Source organism: Chinchilla lanigera, unplaced genomic scaffold, assembly GCF_000276665.1.
Source record: "Chinchilla lanigera isolate Chin_1 unplaced genomic scaffold, ChiLan1.0 scaffold00020, whole genome shotgun sequence".
In the NCBI taxonomy this organism is placed as follows: Eukaryota; Metazoa; Chordata; class Mammalia; order Rodentia; family Chinchillidae; genus Chinchilla; species Chinchilla lanigera.
The window spans coordinates 10,715,277-10,730,404 of record NW_004955421.1 but is presented as its reverse complement, the minus strand read 5'-3'; the positions used below and the strand labels follow the sequence as shown (position 1 = coordinate 10,730,404).

The 15,128-nt window shown below is 38.0% G+C and overlaps 1 protein-coding gene across 6 annotated transcripts in view; it reads left to right on the top strand.

Moving 5' to 3' along the window:
* Positions 1-15,128, top strand: part of Cntn4 (contactin 4) — a 661,264-nt gene that overhangs the window by 198,330 nt on the left and 447,806 nt on the right. For all 6 annotated transcript variants that reach the window (XM_005383752.2, XM_005383753.2, XM_013513798.1 and 3 more), the window contains one exon: positions 7,231-7,372. In XM_005383752.2, the coding sequence (XP_005383809.1) occupies positions 7,318-7,372 (55 nt within the window). In that variant the 5' untranslated portion in view covers positions 7,231-7,317. The remainder of the gene's footprint in view (positions 1-7,230; positions 7,373-15,128) is intronic.

The window sequence follows — 15,128 nt, the reverse complement described above, 5'->3', positions numbered from 1 at the left end:
GATAGTAGATACATATTTGTGTCTTGAGATTAAATTTCCTATAGCAGCTTTGCACATAGAATGTAAAGACAGTGTGTTTCAGACAACATGAAAGGGTAGAAAATTGATATAATCTAAGAAATTATTAGAAGCTCCAAATAGTTGAGTTGATGACAAAGGTATGGTGGTTATTCTGGTGGTTATTCTTCATTTAACTAATGAAACATCTTTTGAGTGTACAACTCTTCTCTCCTGTTACTCAGAGTTTCAGGAAACCCAGGAAATGATCTGGCCTAGCTCTACCTTTTTTTAATCATGAAGAAACTTGGCCAGGAACTAAATAGCAGTACTGAGCCTAGATGACAGATATTCCAAATTTTATTCCAGTGATCTTTCAAAATACCACACATTGATTGTTGGGATTACTTTATTTTCTAAAAATGGACTTCTCAGTAGTAAAGTCCAACATTACAAATTTAGATTAAAGTTTTATGAAGTTAACATATATTAAGAAAGTGTTAGGAATATTCTTGAAAAAAACGTTAATACATCTTTTCAAAATAAGTCTTTACAACTCATGTGGCTTTCTGACTGTAAAAGAGATCCTTGAAAAACTGAAATAATGAAATATGGGTTGGCTGGCTCGCTTTTATTGTACAAATTTTCTATCTACTATAATCATTACATTTCTAGTTACAGTCATCACAAGCGACAGATACTTTTTTGACTAGTAAGCACTTAAAAACGGGTTGGGAGGATTATCCACCATAGCTGGTCCTCCATGATTCAACAGGTATCTTTCCAATGTAGTCTTGGTAGAAATAGAATAAATCAGTCATTGGTAGGTGAGTAGAATATATGAAAGGAATTTCGTCTTATACATTTCTACCTCTTGGTTAGTAGGTATGGCTCCCCAAATATATTACCTAAGCCCTGTATATGCTTTCTTCTTTTGCATTCTTCACATGCTTGGCATATGCAATGCAATGAGAGAAATCGAGCAACACTCATTTTTTAAGTAGCCCGCTACTGATTGCCGTCCCCATTAAAATAGGAAAGGTATCACATACAGGAACAGAAGTGCTTCTTTTGTTTTTAGACAGAGTGCAAAGGGAGTACAAGGAGGAAAACCTAGTAAACCCATTTAATTGACTACTGTGATATTAATTTTCAGTATCTAAGAAGCTATAGACCAGCTTTTCACGGAAGTACAGTATACATTATCTGAATAACTCATTTGACTTGTAAGCTAATTTGTATAGTCAGTAATATTTCCCACTCAGCTGAGTTTACAGTGTCCTTGTGGTCAGAGACCTGGACCCATAACTCCTGTATTCTTCATATTACTCTTTGAATAATGTGTACTCAATAAATATCTGTTGATTGATTGAACATTAAGATTTGACTGTTTGCCATTTTCCTTTTAAATGATTGGCACGTTGCTGTCTGAGGAAGCCTGTTTTCTCTCTCACTCTCAGTTCTGTTCACTGCTTCTCTACCATTGTGATTGACTGCACCCCTCATTAGCTAATTGTAGAGTTAGAAAATGCTCAACTATACAACTGGGAACTGTGGATGATCCTTTTTAAAATTTCTGCTTTAAGAACGGCAGTGCTCTAAATAATAATTAGCAAGAAAACAAATGTTCATGTTGTTCTTACACTTGGGGGAGAGGAACTTATTAGTGGGCGTGCTATTACAAGAAGAATTCTGAGTTAACAGTAGCGAAATGTAACCTCTGATAAAGTTGCAGTGCCAAAACTTGTGCTTTTCTTTCCCTTTGAATATCACATAGATTCTGTACATTTGCTTACTGACATCCAGTTTTGCTTCCGCAGAAGGACAACATGAAAGGCAGAGGTAGACAGAAAATAGTCATCATCAGAATATTATGTTATACTTTAAAAGACTTACTATCTTTAGAAAACAGTTCATTGCTTTTAGCAAAAAGTTGAGCACTTGAAGTATGAAGACATGGGTTTTGAATATAGGCTGCATTGATTTCTAGATGCTTGACCTTGGACGAGTTCCATACATTCTCATATTCTGATTTCCAAAGCTCTAATTTTGTAGAGGATATGGGTGCCTCACCCCTAGGATTGCTACAAAGGTTTAAGTGAGAGGTGAATGTAAAAGCACAGAGTAATTCCACAAAAGACATGAGATACATTTATCCTTTCAGTTAATAGCAACTATTTATTGACTGACCACTGTGGCTGCGCATGTGTCACTTAGATAACAAGAAGAAAATAAAGATCTCGGGCCTCTTCAAGTTAAAGCTGTGTTTGGCTGGGCACTGAATGGCGCTGAATATGAGTCTGAGTCTAAACTATAATAATAACCATTCATTTAGAAAACATGTCAAGCCAGGCATGGTGGCGCACGCCTGTAATCCCAGCACTTAGGAGGCTGAGGCAGGAGTTCGAGACCAGCCTGGGCTACAAAGTGAGCTCAAGGCCAGCCTGAACTGCATAGTGAGACCTTGTCTCAAAAAAGACAAAAAAAGAAAAAATAGGAAACGTGTCAGTGGACCGTCAGCACACACTCAGGAAAATGAGAGCTATGGCATGATCCCCAGCCTCCAAGCAAGCATCCATGTTCACAGGTTCAATGGTTTTCCCAAAGTCAGATGATTTGTGCCATAACCGAGAAGAAATAATGCATTGTGCTTAATTCTAAATCCAGTGTTTTCGCACTTAGTGCTGCTACAATAAGGCTTTGAAAATATTGCAAGTCTTCTTAGCAATTAAAGACATAGTTAATTTGTTGGCCAGAGATGAACAGCAAAGAGAAAAAATATTCTCTCTCTGGGGTTGCATATGAAGCAGACATCTATACAGAGAAATCAAATTTCTTCAGTTTCTTTTTTTTCCCCTACTGAAAGTCATTCCCACTTTTCTCTTGGCCTTCAGAATCAGGTCTGAAATCTCTCATACTCAGTCAAAGCCGATTGGAAACAAGGGTTCTGATTTTTGTCTGCTGTTTTTCCCACTATTCCCTAACTCCTAAGCACAGGCCGTGCTGTGCTCCCTTTAACAAGGGAAGTTACTGGATGCCAGCTTTGTGCCGGCGTCCGTGCTCAGAGCCTGCTGCACACCTTCAGTAGTACACACAGTAAGTGTGGGAGGGATAGATTCGTGCAGTTTTTTACAGATGAACCGCACCACTGCAATGTGCTAGGTCCGCGATCAGAGCGTAAGTCTGAACCGGCCGACTCTTGTGTTGCTATAACTTGAATGCTGTAAACTCACAGCGTGTTGCCTGCTTGTTTTCCTTGTGGCCCTCTTGGAATCTCCCTCCTCTTCGTCCTTTGCGACTCAATTCAGTCAGCTCCTTGGGAGTGCTTTCTTGGAGACCCTGTCTCACCCCATCTCCCCGCTCAGTTGCGTGCTGTTCCTTTGTTTACTTAGCGCCCTCTGCTTAATAGACTTGTTACACACCTTACACTGAATTTTAATTACTGGTATATTTTCCCCTTTTACAAGTAAACTATGAGCTCACTGAGGACAAGGCCTGTGCTTCTCTTACCCCTGCACACACAATACCTAGCACTGTCCCTGCCGTGTGATAAACACCCTTTCTGTTGAGCTGAATTTGTATGTGGATAGCAGCAGAATTTGTAAGCAAAGTACCAAAAAAATTACATATCTGACCAGGCCCTTCATGTAGATTCCTGGAAATGAGTTTGGATTTTTGTTTATTTGTTTGTTGGGGGGAGTGTTGTGTGTTTTGTTTTGTCTTGTCTTGTTTTTAGTACAAGGGGTTGAACCCAGAGCCTTTACACTGAGCTATATCCCCAGCCCTATTTAATTTTTTTTTTTTTTTTAATTTTGAGACAGGATCTTGCTTAGTCTGGGCTTGAATTTGTGATCCTCCTGCATCATCCTCCCTGAGTCCTGGGATTGCAGGCGTGTGCTAGCATACCCAGCTAGAGAGCATAACTCTTTTTTTTTTTTTTTTTTTTTGTCTCCGGTACCGGGAACCGAACTCACGACCTTGCGCTTGCCAGGCTAGAGAGCATAACTCTTAAGAAAAAGCCTAAATCATGCTTTTGGTTTTAGTCCTCTATGCTGAGGTCTTTAGTATTACTATTAGGATCTGCATTGTATGCAGGGATGTGGGAAGTTTTGCTCTGTGTAGGAATATAAAAAACATGTATAATTCTGAGTTATTCATCTCCTTCCTCTCTGACAAAAGCAACCAAGTCAGAGAAAGCAACCAAGTTCTGTTGCATTCTGTGGCTTCCTCCCCAGGATTTATGAGTCTCTGTCTTGGACAAGATCTCAGAGTTAGTGCTGAGTATACTACCTTTGCTACAGCCACCTTCCAATAAACCGGAGAGGGCTCCCAGCTGCAGGGGAGATCTATTACCACCATAACTCTTGGCTTATCCAGTACTTTTTTTTTCTGAGTCTGGCAGAAAAACTGAAAATATGAAAGTTTGTATCTTATACCACAGTTCCACAGGAGATTCATGAATCTTCAGCTTCCTTCAGAAAATCCGGTGTTTCTGTTACTCCTACCCACTAGACAAATTACTGTCGATGACCCCATTATTTCTCATTAGTGAGGGTGAACCTTACGTACCTGAATGTAAATAAACGTCCTTGGAGCCCTTGTATTTCTCCATCCTTAAAAATCTACATCTCTTCGCAGAACCTGCCCCGTAAATAGTATCATATCATGAATTAAATCTTTATTGTGTAATTGGATACATTTCCTGAGCGAATTTTAATTGCTTTGAGAAACTGCTTAACATGGTAAATCAATCCTGAGATCCGAGATGACATTTCCCTCGCAAAATTAATTATTAATACCCTGATCATTTGCTTAAGACATTAATAGTTTTCATTGATCAGCACATCCTGTTTATCTAAAATAACCTAATCACCATGCATGTCAAAAGACTATCAGAACATACCCAATTAGAGACGCTCCCTGCTTTCAGCTACTTCAGCAGATCATAGGTTAAGGGTCCCTTTTGTCGTCACAACATATTAAGTGTAGCTTTATCAGAAGCGGAGCTATTTAGGCCACAAAAGAAAGGAAGTTCTCAAATGATGCCTCTTTGCTTTCTATTGGCTTCCTGGTAAACATAAAGGCTTTTCAGTGACCATGTGGTATACATGAACTTTAACAGCTCTTGATTAACTGGCTTGTGTTGGTGTGTGTTCTCATGAAAGCTTGTATTTGCTCACAGTATTTTTCTCCTAAGTGAGACTGAGGTGAGAAACCCAGGTTATAATCAATTTACAAAGCCTGGGTCTCCCTCATTGTACATATATATATTTAAAAATCATATTGCACATCAGAAGTATATACAATTTTTGTCTATCTAAAAACTAATATGAATTATTTTTATGTGATAACTAATAAGTATTGAAACTGCCATGATAAAATCTGGAAATAGATGATGCTGTGTAGTTTTCAAGGTGATTTCATTTATTTCTCCAGGATATTTTGCTTGAAATACCCTTCTTAGGGCTGGCAGAGTAGGGTGTCATGCCTAGGACAGCTACTTACTGCCAGAGCTGTGAAAGAGACACCAGTCTCGTTGTCCCTAGTTTGTTTGCCTATCTGATGAGCTCATGAATAGGCTCATCTTTCAAACTCCGCTATGGGCTCATCCCTTTGATGAAGACTCTCAAGCCAGACAGTTTCTTCCTTCTGCGGTAATGGCATATTATATAGCCATTATGTGACATTATTGGAACTGTCCACGGTGGAGCATAAGATTTTAGAGGCTAGAGACAGCTTCTTATTCATGTGGGTGCTCTGTATGTGTGTCCGTGCATAGCTAGCTGCAGGCTTGCTGGGACAAGGGTGGGTGAGTGAGAGGACACACAATGAATGCAACCTTAAGCACCAGAAGGCAATTTGGCTTTGTTTCAGATCTTCAGTATTTGAAAAATATTTCGATTTCTAATATTTAAAACTTGGGAGATTTTCAAATTTCCATACTATTTTCATCTTCTCTTTGAAAATATATATGTATATCCTGCAACTGTGACATATGGCCTGTCCTTCCTTCCACTCCTTGAGTTGAAGAACATGTGTCTTCTTTCAGTGAGGACATGCTTGTGTACTCCAGAATGCCAGCCTCTGCCCACCTGCCTCACTCCGTTGGTTATATGCTTTCTAGCTTTTGGTAAATGGAACAAATTACCTCTTTACCACAGAATTCTTCTGTGTTAAAATAACTGACTAAAGGCAGCATAAGGCTTCTTAATTATACTGTGGATCTCTCTACATGAACCTAATACACAGTTGCACTCAGTTGGTAGAATTTCAGTAAGCACGGGAGCTGCATACCTCTAGTGCATTTTGTGTTCTCCCATTTTTCTTTGTTGTAGCAGAATACCAGAGGCAGGCTACTTATAAAGAAAAAGAGGTCTGTTTATCCTACAGTTTGGGAGGCTGAGAGTCTCAACAGCATTGCATAGGCTCTGGACAGGGCCTCATGGTGAGTGGAAGGCGTGCATATGAAGGGAAGAGTTCACATCATCAGACAGGAGGCAGAGGACAGTTTAGAGCTGGACCCTCCTTTTGTAAGAACTCTTGCGTCCTTTGGGAGCTACCTTAGTTCCTTCAAAGGGCAGCTCTTTCAGTGACATAATCAACTTCCAGTAGACTCCACCTCTTAAAGATTTTACCACCTCCGACTTCACCACACTGAGGACCAAGCTACCAGCACATGAAATTAGGAAGACATGCTCAAGTCCTATTCCACACCACAATGTACTTAAAGAATGAAATGTGCAGCATGGGAAAAAAATAAGTTTGAAAAGAGGCAGTAGTCACAATTTTCCCATGTATTTTCATTCTAAAAATTGGACATTTTACCTTAAGGTTCACCAAAGCTAAACCTACCTGTTTATTTTGTTTTGTGGCAGTTTTTCTCTATTTGGTGTTTTCATTTTATTATAAATTGGGTTATTAAAAATAACAAGGACTGGGGACTAAGGAACAAGTAAAAACTTTGTAAAAAGCACTGAATTCCCCTGCCTTCATGTTGGTTCCTGCCTACTCAGAAGCAGTTCTTTTCGTCACTCAATAGCCACAGGGGTACAAGAGCTCCAATCCCTGCCCGAGTATTATTTGCTTCATATTTATAATTTAACAAGTTCCTTTCTTCTCCTTCAGTAATAATTTTCTGTAAGTGAATTTTATTTATATCCAAGTGAAGATAAATTTGCAGAGACTACAAGAAGTATTCCCAAATCTCATTTTAATGTCTCTTCTTTTCTACAGATTAAAGGTGGTACAAAACTTTAAAGAAGCAACAATTCTATTCGCTTGTTATTGGACTTGAAACTCTTGTGACCTCGGAAACTGAAGATGAGGTTACCATGGGAACTGCTGGTACTGCAATCATTCATGTTGTGCCTTGCAGGTAGAGTGTCATTTCAAAACTTTTGATTTAAAAAATACCACTGCATTTCACACTAATTCAAAAGAGGGCCTTCACTTTAGATGGCAACAATAAAATCAGAAGAGTGCAGGTTACTATGACTAGCATTTGTTGACATTGTTGAATACACCTTCCGGATGGTCTTTCAGGGGCTCTTTTCATGGTGTTGTATCCAGAGGTAGACGTTGATGCTTCACCTGTCTGTCTGGTCCTTTTAGAGTCATTTGAGCCATCATTTAGTTTGAAAGTTGTTATTTTTGCTCATCCCAGTGCTCAATTGCAGAGAGATACTGGGCAATAAAATGAATGATACAGTCTGGAGTATTGCCTACATTGATGTCTGCAGATGGTAGTTTATCTGGCTTGCTCTTTCAGTGTCTGTTGATATTGCTTCATCTTTTTATACTGTCTCTCTTTTCTATTTCAGTGCATCTATAGTATAGCAGGACCTAGAAAGCAAAAAGACAGGAGATTTTTAACATATACTCATGGGTAACATTAAAAAGTGCTTTAACATTTTCATTTTATTGCTTTTTCATTTCTCTGGGTGATGTGAGCCTAGCAGTTGACATGCATAATTCAAGTGTTAATATATTATGAGTCCACTTTGCACTGGGAATTGCTTTACAGGTTTGAATAGTATGCATTTTTCAAAGTCTTTATAAATTGATTCTAATTGATCTATTTTGTTATTCAGTGTCAAGTCCAAGGAACACCTCAATGTGTTTATCTTTTTACAATGAAACACAAAAATGACCTTTGTATCCCCGTTACTTTACTTCATGCATTCATTTAAATATTGCTGAGTATCTTGCAGTGAAGCAACATGTGACAGGACCTGGGAATATAATGCTGAGCAAGGTAGATACAGCTCCTATCAGAACTCTATTATATTAGTTCTAGAGCTAGTTACAGCTTCTTATGGAAGACTATTTGCAACTACTTTAAAATCAAACACAGTAATGATAGTACAAGCAAAAATATGAATCTGTTGCTCCATGTTAGGTACTATGGTATGTACTTGGAAAACAATTTAATTTTACTGTCCTATGCCTCAGAGGTAGTACTCACTACTCAGCTTTGCTCTAAGCATTACTAACATTTACACTAAAATATCAAGGGGTTAAGAAACTTGCTCAAAGTCATATAACATTTAGGTATCAGAGAAATAACTCAAATTCAAGTTTACTGTACTCTCATCCATCATAGTATTCATTCTTTAAGCCATCCTGTCAATTTGACATGGTCATTGCTGCAAATGTGTTGCTGAAATCTTGGTTTTATTATTCATATGTTCTTCTAAATGCACACCATCACTTACTATAAATCTTTTAATACTACTACCTACAAATTCTAAACTCCTTGCTTCAGTTGAATACACAATATTTGCACTCTTCTGTCATTGTGAACATATTAGCATCTTTTTAGAGATATAATTTATCACTCTCGTCTGTTCAGAACCCAGATGTCCCCCCAGCAGTATGTCCTAAGCTGTAAACATCTGTTGCATTTCTATGGCATCTGACACCACAATCCCCCCAGGACTCACCTGAAATCCTCTACCTTCTCATAATCCTTCTGATTTAAACTGTAAGAGTGAATCAACGTCTTGGCGTTTGGCTTCAACAATGTGCTTATTTAACCTAGTATGCTTAGGTCAGTATCAGGAAAGCAAAGGATTAAAGCTCAAGGACACCATTAATCTCTTCAGTCATGGCTTGACCAACTTAGATTTCTCACATAAGAATGTGTACCTCTATCCCTTTTCATTCACTTAGCTACTTGTAAGGAGTCAGTATATTGATTGCTTTTGCAAGGCTTTTTTGTGACCTGCTCTTCATGGCATTAATATTCTCATACCATATGCCTCCTTCAGTATAGGTAAGTCAAGCGTTAATTAATGTTTTTGTTTTCTTGCTATTTGTCTTGATTTCATTAATTTACATAGTAATTGACACACTGAATTTTGAACAGATTCTCTAACTGCTCATTCTTTTCCTTGTGTACATCATCCATAATTTTCGATACTTCCTTTGTGAGTGTGGCAAGGAGAGTATTTAGGCCTATTAAATTTACCATAATTAGCAATATCAAATATGCCTTTTCCTGATTGTTTTCCCCAAAGAGGATAGAGGATCCACATATATAAATAGGCTAATCCTTCAGGAATACCTCTTAGAAGGTGTAATAATTATTTGAGAATATTGATTCATAATTTCTGGTGTAGTGCAAATGTTACTGTCCTTTACCAATTATTAGATTCACTCTAGGATGATATTTTATAAAAAAAAAAAAAAAAGACTAGTGATGCCAACAATCTATGAAGTTAATTACTAAAAAAGTTGTCTTAATTCTTATCCTCATTATATATTTTAAGCCAGCATCACAATATCCTACTACCAAAAGACAGCAAAAAAGTTAGCAAATCCATGTTTTTTTTTTGTTTGTTTTTTTGTTTTTTGTTTTTTTTGGTACCAGGAGTCAAACTCAGGACCTCGTGCCTGCCAGGAAGACGCTGTGCCGCTGAGCTGTATACCATACAATAGAAAATGTACTAACTGTGAAAAACTGGATGCCACATGTTAGTAAGATACCACCCAGAATCCCACTCTAATTCTGTATGACAGGTTCCCCAGTGTTTTGAGGTTTTTATGCGTAATCTTCTTTTCAAAGTTGCCATAATATTAATAAATACAATTCAAGTTATTTTTTTAATTTTAAAAATAAAAGGAAAACATTGACAGACAGACAGCCTTTTATAAAATAGCAAAAGAACAGTACACAGTCTTTCTCTGAAGTCACCAGCATGGGAAGCTATGAGACATAAGCCCTCTCCTTGAGGGAAGTCCTCAGCCAATGAAGTAGGAGAATCAGTAGATAATTGACTGGATCTCCTGTCATTAGGGGAATCGGTAATTAAGCACATTTTTTGTAGTTCCTTAAAGATCCTTAACAGGATTGAATCCAAGTTCCACCATAGCTTTTAATTTGTTGTTGTTGTTGTTGTTGTTCTTTTTAGTACTGCTGTCTGGGATTACTTCCCAGATAACCTAACTGCTGCAAAGTTCTTCTCCTGGGCTCTGCTTTTGGGAGAATCCAAACCAAGAACATAACACATCAATATATAGCAGAGAGACACCTGGTATTGGTCATGTTAGCAATCAGGAAGAAACTGGACAAGAAACACGTCTTTGACATGGATTATGGAAAAGGGACTGCATCTGCATCTGTGCAAAAGTGACTGCACTGCATATACATCAGCAAAGTATAGTGATATCTAAGTATTACCTAGGTCCTGAAGCCAGATAGTTTTTTCTTTTTACTATTTAGTAGTTTATTATTTTACCAGATGTTGGGCAAGTCATTCTGCCTCTCTAGGATTCAATTTACACCTCTGTACAATGAGTGGATAGAACAGAGGCCTCTAAGGTCCCTTTTGGCTCTAAAAATGTACAATATTATGTGTATACATGGTTTGAGAGGTAGATATATACGCTGATAGGATTAGAACTCAGTCTGGAATCGTATCCTACTAATATGAGATTTCACATAGGTCATATGCTTTCCCATGTGTTACTGATTCTGTTCACATTGACAGAATTTGAAAGAAGAAATAAAATGGCTGGCCCATATGTTCATGTGCAGCAAGAGGTGTGAAGATGTTTAAAAACCCTCTGTGAACAAATGTAAAAATGTATCCCTGCTACGTTCTCAGTTGAACTTGGTTTCAGGGAGGCTAAATTTTTTCCATCTCTGTGGTTCAGTTTACCAACTTCAGCAATTAACTCTTTTTGAGAAAGTGCCTCTGCTCCAAATGCAAACATTCCGTTGATTTGCTCCCAAAATCTATACTGTTGTTACAGCTGCATCTGAGGGTAAGCAGTAGAGAAAAAAAGGTCCTGTATAATTCATGGGAGATATCCTCTCAGATCGGTGAATGTTTTCAAAAAGGGGAGCAACGAGGAGCCCTGGGTTGAATAGTCAATCATGAGGATGCTGTTCTAATCTATGTTGGTGAGAAATGCAAAGGAAAGGCCAATACCTGCTGTCAAAGCCCAGGGAGAGAAAGCTCAGTACTCCTCAAAGGTACTTTAGGATTAGAAAGCCTTTATCACTAAAGAAAAAGTAGGCTATCTGTAGGTTAGACTTTTCTAGATTCTAAGAGGACAAGTACACAGTAGGAGTTCCCAGAGTTTTTGTTATTGGTGATACAACTTGATATGCATAATTTTTTCACTTACGCAAAATATTGCAGCAAAGCTCAGGACTGGCAAATTCCTCTCTTCTTCGTAATGCCCATGCCTCCTCTCCAGGATATATTTTTCATCATGCCCTTGTATCCCCACCAGGATGAGAGGCTCCCAGAAGTTAGCTTTAAGTCTTGACCACACAGCACAGCCTGGTATGATATTTCAGTTTCCAAGACTCCCGTATGTTTCTGAGACTTTCTTTTTTTTTTTTTTTTTTTTTTGGTTTTTTGGTTTTTCTCCGGTACCAGGAACTGAACTCACGACCTTGCGCTTGCCAGGCAGGCGCTTTTGCCGCAGAGCTAAATCCCCAGCCCTTCTGAGACTTTCATATGACAGAATAAACAGAAAAACAGACAACATTCAAATAATTTAGATATTACACCTAGTATTCTTACAGAAGTGACATATTTAAGTAAGATCAAAAGAGAGTTGAGGGAATGTCTGTGTTCATTGAGTTAAGGCAAAGCATAGTCCTACAGCGAGCTTTGTTTCTCTTTTTACAGCCACAATGACTCAAGTCAAAGCAAGAATTTCCTCTTACTTCTATTCTCTTTCATAATTATGGGCATGAAATGAAGCCAGAGTGGTAGATCTAGCCAAGAGAAGAGCTAATAACTAGATTGAAAAACAATAGCTAGAGTCATAAAAATTCTAGAAAGAAATGAAGCAAGTATGCCCAGAAAATAATAAATAGCAAATGTAAAAGTACTTCTCAATGTTAATTTATGTATTTAAACAGTTTCACAGTGGGAAAATATTAATTAATATTAAAGATTTTGAAGTACATAGAGAAACTAGCAGTAATTTCATGTCCCTGCAGGCATGGACATACAGTAGCTGGAATATAAACAGAAAGTTATTAGAAATATTCAATTTAAACCTCTCCTAAAGGAAAGTCATTAATGGCTTCATTAGTTATGCTCAACCAAGCTGGATGTCTTAACTAAAAATAGCAGAAAGGATTACTGATAGAGTCTAGGACAAGTAGAGAATAAAATGATAGAACATTGATCAATGGAACAAATTAGGAAGAGGGGAGAAAAAAGATATTGGAGAATGTTTACATTCTTAATATCAGCTCATTGACAATTCTTGTTGAAATGTGGGATCGATGATGCTGCCTCAAAGCTTGAGGATAACAAGAATACAGGAGCAGTCCATGGCATTTTGCATCATGCTGAAACACTAGCAAAGCTAAAAGTTAAGAGCTACAATTACATAGCTACATGTGCTGGTTCTGAGCTATGCAATCTAGGTATGCCATCCCACTCTATCATGGGTTGCTTTGACTTTCATGAGTAAAATAGGAAAATAACTGTATTTACTTCCTTTGGGTATTTGTTAGAATTGAGGTCATTGTTATGTTTTTTGCACTTGGTACATTGTCTGACATGTAGCAAATACCCATCATTTGGAAGACTTGCCAGTGTTGATATCTAAGAATGTAGCTTTCTTTTGAATTTAACATATTTCCCATCATAGCACTGTTGTTGTTGTCTATTGTTGCTGTTGTTGATGATGGTGATGATGACAATGATGCTGATGCCACCGCTGCCTAGGTCATTGTCTTAGAATACTAGTTTCTGGTCCTTCTTCTGTGGTTAAAGGTTGTATAATATTTTTTAAGATATCTATTGCTCTTTCCCTGCCTTCCTGCAGTGTGACTTCCTCTATACAATGAGGATATAATTCTAAGTACCTATGAGGATAATTATCTAAATGCATTAAGTGTGTGTGCATAGATATGTGTGTGTGTGTGTGTGTGTGTAGAACACTCAGAAAGGTGTCTGTCTTAGTACCTGGACGGATTGTCATCTACTCTAAGCACCATCATCATTTTAGCAACAGCAGTAGCAGCAGCAAACTAGTGGCAGTGTACCTTTTCATGCAGGAGACAGAATATATAGAGTCTGCCTCCTGGCAACAATGCATAGAGAACCTGTGTTATGTAGAGACACCTGTCTGGAGGCCTGAAGGAAGGTTTCTGTGATGGAGTTGAAAAGGATAGGAGTTCTATCGACATAATGAAAATTTCAAAGTGATAAAAGATTTTTAAGTGAGTTTTGTCTTTGAAACACAGACAGGAGCACTTAGAAGCCCCTAGGTTGCTGTGATGTAAGATGCTGAAGCAGACTCTCCATTCTGTACCATATCCCTCCATTCTGCTCCACTTCCAAACTCCCCTTGGTACTTTTAATCAGATATTTTGCCTGTTTGGAGAACTGTGTTAGATGAAGACATGGTTTCACACTACCCTAATATTGCCTTTAATTTGCTTAGCACTTGCCAATTTAAAAAGTATTTTCTGAGCTGCTGTTTAAAAAGGCTATCAGGGGTTAGAGACAAGTTCAAAAACAGTACAGATCTACTAGGCATAAATGTGCCAAGCAGAGCACTACATTCTTCAGAGTATTATGTCATTTAACCCCACAACAGCCCTCTCGGTGAAGCAACATCCTCATTTCATAGATGAGGGGTGGCACGTCCTGCCTAAGAAAATAGAACCAGAGCAAGTCTAAGGCATCATTTACACTTGGGTCTGTCTAGCTCCAAAGCCTTAGCTTTTTTTTTTTTTTTTGGCTTTTCTCCGGTACCGGGAACCGAACTCACTACCTTGCGCATGCCAGGCAGGCGCTTTTGCCGCTGAGCTAAATCCCCAGCCCCAGCCTTAGCTTTTAACTGCTGTGCTATGATATGTATTGAAATGCAGTACCTGTCCCCATGGCACTTACCATTTCATAAAATACTATAAGCCAGTGGTTCTCAAACAGTAGGCAGTGGGGCCAGAAGCTTCAGTAGGTACACCTTGGTACTATAAGAAATGAAGATTCCTGGAAGTCAACCAAGATCTATAAAAGGATATTTATAACTAGACCAAGTCCGGTCATTAGCAAGCCATCCAGGGCATTCTGATACTAAGGAATGGTTGAGAACCACACTATATGCACTTGAAAGACAAGCAAGGTAAAGATTATTGTTATCCCAATTTTACATGATATCTGACGGGTATGTAATCTGCTCAGTGATATATAGCATACATCAGTGGCAAAACTGGAACTTATACTTTCTGATTCATAACCCAGGGGTTTATTTTTTCTACCCATATATTACCTTTTTACCCCAGTGAGCCTGGTTTTCAGAGTACCTTATTAAATAGTGGATGATATAGGTATGTTAGTTCCTGTGTACCACTGATAGGTATGATATTAACCTATTCCCTTTATAAATTTTATAATGAAATAAATGTAGAAAAGACATTATTCCTTAATTTTAAAGGAAAACAGTAAAGTTCCAGAATACTTGGATGACAGAAAATAGAAGAAAATGTCCCCTGGCTCTACAACTAGAGTACAATTGCGCTTTTAGTAAATAATATGCATGTTATTAGGTGTGAATTCTGTACTTAGAGCAATAAAAGAAAAATTTTTCATATTTTGCAAAACCCCTCATGGATTGCTGGATCGCTCTGTGTCTTTTCAGAGTAATCA